Below are 7,230 nucleotides of genomic sequence, written 5' to 3' on the forward strand. Positions count from 1 at the left end.
GGAAGGGGGTCCGGGGCTCCCGCGCCCTGTGCGGGGGGGGGGCCTATGCGGGGGCTGTGCGGGGGGGGGGCTGTGTGGGGGGAGGCTGTGCTGGTGGGGCTGTGCGAGGCTATGCGGGGGCAGTGCGGGGGTCTGTGCGGGGGGCTTTTCAGGGGGTCTGTGTGGGGGTCAGTGCGGGGGTTCTGTGGGGGGGCTGTGCAGGGGTCTGTGCGGGGGCAGTGGGGATATGTGGGGGGCCTGTGGGGGGTCTGTGCGGGTGGTCTGTGCGCGGGGGGGGGTGGCGGCTGTGCAGGGGTCTGTGCAGGGTTCTGTGCGGGGGGGCGCCCTCTGCTGTCCAGCCCCCGCTCCCGCCCTTCATCTGTCATCGCGGACGCGCCGCTTTGCCCTTTTCAGCCGCCACGCCGCTCCCGCCCGCCGCGCAGCCGAGAAATTGAGGGTTTTTCTGTCAAAATGAAAATTTCACTTCGAATTATCTTGGCTGATGGGGGCTCGCGGCCGGGCGCGCCGCCTGGTGACAGCGGGTGACGGGGCGGGCGGGGGCCGATCTCCTTGGGGTGTGCGGGGCAGCCCCGCGAGGGACCCCACTGCCGCCCGACCGGAGTCCGGGGTGTCAGGGCGCGGGGGTCGCGGCTGGTGCAGCGCCGGTCACCCCGCGGGTCCCGGGAGCCTCGGCCAGGCCGGCTACGCCCCAGGCGGACGGGGTCTCCCGCCCCCACCTCGCAGGGCCGCCCAGGCAGCGCGGGGAGGAGGTCTCGGGCGGGGAGCCCCCCAGAAGGTGCTTTGCCAGAGCTGGGAGGGGGGAGAGGTCTGGGATGTTCCCGTGAGGAGGTGAAGATCGATGGTCTCCGCCCACCCGCACCCTGCCTCCTCCCCTGCCCCTCCCCGCACCCCTGCCCCTCCCCGCACCCCTGCCTCCTTCCCTGCCCCTCCCCGCACCCCCGCCCTTCCCCGCACCCCCAACGCAGACGCACTGGTTCGCTGTCGAGGTCCTTGTATTGGGCGCGGGCGGACGGGCGAGGACACCATACAAAATACTTCACGGCTGAGTGCGGCGGGAGGCGCGGGGTGCGGGCGGGTCCGTGCAGGGGGGCCCCCGCCAGGCCCGCCGTGACCCCCGTCCCAGACCCCGAGGCCAGGCCAGTGCAGTCCGGGGCTTCGCGACACTCCTTCGGGCGGGGTGCAGGGGGAGGGCGCAGTCAGGCGGCCTCTAGGCGCAGAAGGGCTGCCGCTGCGCGGGTGGGCCCAGCGCGTCCTTGGCGCCTTCGGGGTCCAGCAGCGCGCCCTTGGCCGAGGCCCAGGCCGGGTTCAGGGCGCTGTGCCTGAGGAGGGGGTCGTGGAATACCCCGTCCACCCAGTTTCTGAGGCTGGTGACGGGCGAGTCCTGGGGGCGCTCGGGGGGCGCGGGGGGCTGGCGTCGGAGCATGCAGGCGGGGAGGGCGGCCTGGCGGGTGGCCGTGTGCGCCAGGGACCAGATGCGGGGCTTGGCCTCCACGCTGCCCCGCGCCCCAGCAGAGAAGCCCCGAGGGCCGCAGCCCACGCCCGTCTCGGGTCCCAGGAGGCCGCCCAGAGCGCGCTCGGGGTCGGGGGCCGGCCGGGTGGGGCCCTTGTCCAGCCCCGCGTCCAGGCGCTCGAAGGGCTTCAACTCGCAGTCCGGGGGCTCCGCCTCCAGCGGCTCAAAGTCCTCCAGGTCACTGAGTTCCAGATCCTTCTCCTCCTTCCTCTCTGGCTCTGTTCAGGAGCGAGGGAGAGCAGAGGGATGTGAGGAGAGCAAGTAGAGAGAGAGAGCCACCCAGCAAAGTGTGAGTGGTGACAGAGAGAGAAAGAATGGAGGGAAAGAAGAGACAGACAGGCAGAGAGAGAGACTGGTGAACGAAGAGAAGGAGAGAGACCAGAAAAAGGGAGGAGAGAGGAGTGCGGGGAGAAAGGAGAGGGGGAGAGAGAGAGAGAGAGCGCAGTGGAAAGGGAGATGAAAAAGAAGGGGTGAGGGGAGAAGAGAGACACACACCTGTGGAGAGAGTGGGCCATGGATGGAGGGACAGAGAGGAGAGAGCAGTGGGGGTGGGGGAGAGAGGGAGAAGGAGAGAATGAGGGAGCAGGGCAGGGGAGGAGGGTGGGCTGCCCAGGACCCTCAAGACCCCCAGGACCCAGGAGCCCCCACCTGCCCAGTGTGTGGGGTCCCTCAGGTAGGAGCACCCACCTGGCGCAGCCCCGGCGCCCTTGTGCAGCTCCCCGGGGTCCCGGTCCTCGCAGCCCGGCCGCTTGTCGTCGGGGCACTTGCTGCGCGGGGCCCAGGTCACCTTGTTCTCCTTCTTGAGGCGCCGGCGCGCGTTGGCGAACCAGGTGGACACCTGCGTGAGGGTCATCTTGGTGATGATGGCCAGCATGATCTTCTCGCCCTTGGTGGGGTAGGGGTTCTTGCGGTGCTCGTTGAGCCAGGCCTTGAGCGTGGCCGTGGTCTCCCGCGTGGCGTTTTTGCGACGGGTGCCGCTGTCCGCCGTCCCGTACCTGTGGGTGTGGGTGGGGGTGGGGGGACGGAGGGCGGGGTGGGGGCAGGGACATGGGACGGGTTGCCCAGTCTGTGTGGGAGGCATCCTCTGCAGCTGTCCGCCACCCAAGGGTCAGTGTTCACCCAGCTACTGCAGGAGGTCGGGAGGCGGGAACCCACAGACTCACCCTTCTGGGGACCACAGGCCTGGCTGAGCAGGGGGGTGAGGTGAACCCCTAGACTCAGGGCGGGGACCCCCAGGGGCTCAGGGTGGAGACCCCCAGGGGCTCAGGGTGAGGACCCCCAGGGGCTCAGGGCGGGGACCCCCAGGGACTCAGGGTGAGGACCCCCAGGGGCTCAGGGCAGGGACCCCCAGGGACTCAGGGTGGAGACCCCCAGGGACTCAGGGTGAGGACCCCCATGGGCTCAGGGCGGGGACCCCCAGGGACTCAGGGTGAGGACCCCCAGGGACTCAGGGTGGGGACCCCCAGGGGCTCAGGGCGGGGACCCCCAGGGACTCAGGGTGGGGACCCCCAGGGACTCAGGGTGGGGACCCCCAGGGGCTCAGGGTGGGGACCCCCAGGGGCTCAGGGCGGGGACCCCTGGGCCCAGGGCCGGGCCGCCTCACCTGTCATAGGGATACTGGCCCAGCGCAGGCTCGTAGGGGTAGTAGGCGGTGGGGGGCGCCAGGCCTGCGTGTGCGGATCCCGTGGAGTCCTTGGCGTCGAAGCCATTCTGTGGGGGCGCCAGCCTGGGTCCCGCGTCCAGCCCCTCCCTCGGCCCCCCTGCACCCCGCGAGGAGGCCCCGCGCCCCCAGACTCTGGGCTTCATCAGGAAGGAGCCCCGTGCCGCGGAGAGTTGGGGTTCAGGGCCGGGTGCAGCCTTAGATGGGGATGTGCAGGGGCAGGGGCCGAGGAGGGCCGGGGGGCGCACCCGTCCCGCGAGTCCCAGGGATGAGCCTTGCGGTGGGGTCCCCCCAGTCCCAGGGACCAGGGCAGCCCCGGGGCGGGGCTCACCAGCGAGTAGAAGGCGGAGGGCTCCCCGTAGGTCACGTAGTTGCTGTAGGTCTGCGCCCCCGCATACGCGCCCCCGTAGACGCCCAGTGCCGGGCTGAGGTCGGGGCGCGCTGGGGCCAGCAGTCGGCCCTCGTACACCGGGCAGTAAACGGGCGCCTGAGGGGGCGCAGGGGCCCCCGACTCGGCCAGCGAGCGGCCCCCAGCCTCGCAGCACGTGCTCAGAGAGTTGGTGGCCATGAGGAACTGGAGCGGGGAGGGGGGAGGGAGGTCGCGGCCCCTCTCAGGTGTCCGCCTCTCGAGGCCGGCTCGCCCTGGGCAGAGCTGGGGTCCCCGCAGATCCCGCAACCTCGGCCCTGCGCTCTCGGCCTGCTCAGCCCCTGGCCCGCGCGAGCCCTGCTGGGGTGACGCGCCTCCGCATCCCAGACCCCGGGGTCCCCTTACCTGGGGAGCCGAGGAGTAGGGGTACCCGAACTGCGGGTAGGACATGGCGGGGGGGGGGGGCCCGGGGTCGTCCTGCGCGCGGGCCTCGGGCTCCTAGGCGCTGCGGGGGAGGGGGCGGGGTCAGCACCCCCAGGCCGGCGCCCCCCAACCCCGAGCTCCTGAGACCCCTCAAACACTTGTTCAAAATGAGAAGGGACTGGCTGAAGGTGCAGCTAGCGCGGCGCCCACGCAGCCTCGGACCCGTGTCCGACGGGGCGGGAACCGGCCTGCTGAGAAGAGCTGGCGCTTCCCCTTGTCGCCGCATCTTAATTAGAGGTTAATTAACGAGCAGCTGCGCCTCCCGCATCCGTCTCCTTCAAACGAGGCGAAGAGGCCGCCAGCGAGCAACAGGGCTGCAGGGGGGGGGTACCCGGGATTCGCCATTGTCCGCGCGCCCCGCCCCTGCCCCCAGCGGCCGGACACGCCTTCGGGGTGGTTTAGGGTTCCCGGGCGCTGCCTCCCTCCACCCCCCACCGCACCGCGGGTTAGGGAAGTTCCTGCGGGGGCGCAAGCCTCCACCCCGCGGGCACCTGGTCTGTCAGCCCTCTGCCGCGCCCGGACAGAGGCCGCCACCTCGCTGCTCCCCTGACCCCGGGGGCTGGCGGGGAGCTGGGTGCAGGGAGCGGCCCTGGGGTCTCCCCGCCGGCTGCCTGGGACCTCGCCCGTGTCGGGGGGTTCTGCCAAGGGTCTGGGGACCTCGACGCGGTTGGGGATCTAACTTGGGTCTGGGGACCTCGACGCGGTTTGGGAACCTCACCCAGGATCTGGGGACCTCGCCCAGGATCTGGGGACCTCGCCCGGGGTCCGGGGACCTCTCCAGGGGTCTGGGAAGCCTCGCCTGGGGTCTGGGGGATCTCCCTGGGCCTGGGGACCTCGTCTGGGCTGCAGACCTCGCCCGGGGTCTGGGGACCTCTCCTGGGCCTGGGGACCCCGCCCGCCCTTGACACAGCAGCGTCCCGGCCTCCCCGGCCCAGTCGCCCCGTTTCCCGCCCTGCCCGGCCTCCCTCCCTGCGCTGCGCCGACTCGCCCGCGAGGAGCCGGGTCCGGACCTGCCGCGCCCCAGGCCACGTCTAATGAACGGGGAGCCGCCGCCCACCGCCCGCCGCTGACAGCTCGGCGCGGGTGATGGATGGCACCCAGGGACGGCGCTTCCTCCCGCTCGCCGCGTAATTGCTTTAATTTACCGACGAGACGCGGCCGCGGCCGCAGAGGGGACGGTGCGGCGGCGGACGGGTCACCCGTCCGGCGGAGCCGCACCCGGTGCTCGGGCTCCGCATCGATCGTGGCAGCCGGGCGGCTCTCACCTGAATCGCTAATGTCACCGCCCTGGAAAACATCAGACGCCGAGAGCCGGCGGGGCAGGGTGCACCCCGCGCCCTCCCCGCGCCTGGTCCCCGCGCCCCTCCCCGCCGCACCCGCCCGGACCCGCCGGGCCGCCAGCGTTCATTGTTTACAAACAAGCGCTCTCCTGCGCCGGCGGCGGGCAGGGGGAGGGGCGGGCAGGGAGCAGGGGGAAGGGGTAGGGGGCAGGGGGGACGGGCAGGGGGCGTTCCCCTGCTCCCGTCTCCGCTGCCCCCTCCCCACCCAGACCTTATGCGCAGCCCTTTTCGCCGGCAGCGGGGGCCCCTGACGCTGCGGCCTTGCTGGGGTCCGCGTGGATGGCCCCCAGCGCTGTCCCTCTGTCCGTGCCTCGGGGTGACCCTCTCTCCCGCAGCCACCCCAGGTCTCAGTCTGGCCACCCCTACACCCCCCACCAGGCCGACCCACGTGGAGACAGACGCTCAGGGGTGCCCCAGGGGCCCAAAGACCTTGGGGGATCCCCCTGCCCCCGCCGCCCTGCCCTCCTCCTCCTGCTGACCGGCCGCCCCCTCCCCCTTTGCACGGTTCTGGGGGCTCCGTCCCAGGAGGGTGGGCGCCCGCATAGACGCCGCTGGCCCAACTCCCCAGGGCATCCGGGTCCAAGCGGCCTGCGAGGCCGAGAGCCCCTGCTGGCCGCGGTGTGCGGGGCGGGGTCCGCACGGGGGTGGTGGCGGCGCGATGACCAGCTAGGCCTGGGGGGACACAGGCCGCGCCCAGCCCTCCTCTCCCCCGTGCCCCGCACCGCCAGCCCCAGGGCCTCAAGTCCAGCCCGGGAGGGTGGGGGCCGCCGCTGGCCTCCGGTGCAGCGCCTGGGGCGGCGGGCGGTGGATCCCGGCCGCACTGGAAGCCGACACCCCCCCCCCCCATTCCCGGGACCTGTAAGGCGGCCGGTCTCCCCAGCGCGGCCGGGCCCCTCGCGTGGACGCCTCCCAGGCCGCTGCGCAGCTTGCGGGGTGCCCAGCCCCAGGTACCGTGGGGGTCCCCGGCTCACCGCGCCCCGCCCCCCGCCCCGCACCGCCCCGAGACCCCGGGTCCCGCGAAGTTAGTGCCCGGGGGCGCGAAACCCTCGGAAGTTTGCCCCGAGCGCCTACCTGCCGGCCGCCCGCGGCGCAGCGGGCGCCCAGGAACCGCCCCCGGACCTCCGCCCCCGCCCCCAGGGTCCCGGCCCGGCCTACCTGCGGGGGCTCCCGGCCCGCGCCCCCGGCCCGCGCCCCGCAGCCAGCACCGCCCCGCGCTCCGCCGGGGAGCAGGAGACCGCGAATGGAGACATCGCAGCGCGCACCTGGCCGCCCGCGTCCCCAGGGCGCCGTCAGCAGCCCGCACCCGTGACGTGGCCACGCCGCCCCCACGGCCGGCAGCCTCTCCCCGCGGCGGCTCCCAGCGACCCCCCGCCGCCCCGGCACCCACGGGCTGCCTGCCTGGGGCCCTGCGATGCTGCCGGGGCTGAGACAACTCCCCCGGCCCCTCCAGGGTGCCCAACACCCACGACACCCACATTGGGGCTCGGGCGGGCGCCTGCTGCGGTATCCCCAGCACCCCACACTGCTCAGGCCCGGCCTGGGGGGAACCCTGGGGTGACCCTAGGGCCTGTGTGGGGAGGGGGCTGCACCCAGGAGCCAGAAACTGCATGGTGGAGGGGGCATTCCCAGGAAGTCAGGACCCTGGTGGGGGCTGGGCACCTGGACAGCCGCTGGGCATGGGGGGCTCCCTGACCGCCCCCAGCCGGGGCCCCTAGGGGTCCTCCCTGAGCCCACCGGCTGGGGGCATTGGGGGGATGGGCCTCCCTGAATCCCCCACTTAGCCTGGCCCCCAGGGGCTCCCTTCCCCAGCCACTCTGGGCCCTTGAAGGGTGCAGCCAGCCTGGGCCTTTGACGGGGGCTCCCTGGCCAC

At 73.1% G+C, this 7,230-nt stretch overlaps 1 protein-coding gene across 5 annotated transcripts; it reads right to left on the reverse strand.

Moving 5' to 3' along the window:
* Positions 1-974: 974 nt before the first annotated feature.
* Positions 975-6,664, reverse strand: IRX4 (iroquois homeobox 4). Of its 5 annotated transcripts, XM_060191129.1 has the most exons (7): positions 6,516-6,640; positions 5,166-5,307; positions 3,943-4,042; positions 3,502-3,744; positions 3,114-3,220; positions 2,198-2,505; positions 975-1,728 (listed from the first exon to the last, which is right to left on the reverse strand). In XM_060191129.1, exons 3-7 carry the CDS (start codon positions 3,985-3,987, stop codon positions 1,208-1,210), a joined length of 1,224 nt encoding a protein of 407 aa, XP_060047112.1. In that variant the 5' UTR covers positions 3,988-4,042; positions 5,166-5,307; positions 6,516-6,640; the 3' UTR covers positions 975-1,207. The 5 variants fall into 5 exon arrangements, with proteins under 5 accessions (XP_060047112.1, XP_060047113.1, XP_060047114.1 ...); XM_060191130.1 differs by lacking the exon at positions 5,166-5,307 and having other exon boundaries at positions 6,516-6,664; XM_060191131.1 differs by lacking the exon at positions 6,516-6,640 and having other exon boundaries at positions 5,286-6,008.
* Between the last annotated feature and the right edge of the window lie 566 nt (positions 6,665-7,230).

The sequence above is a fragment of the Erinaceus europaeus genome, chromosome 5 (genome assembly GCF_950295315.1).
Source record: "Erinaceus europaeus chromosome 5, mEriEur2.1, whole genome shotgun sequence".
Lineage (NCBI taxonomy): Eukaryota > Metazoa > Chordata > Mammalia > Eulipotyphla > Erinaceidae > Erinaceus > Erinaceus europaeus.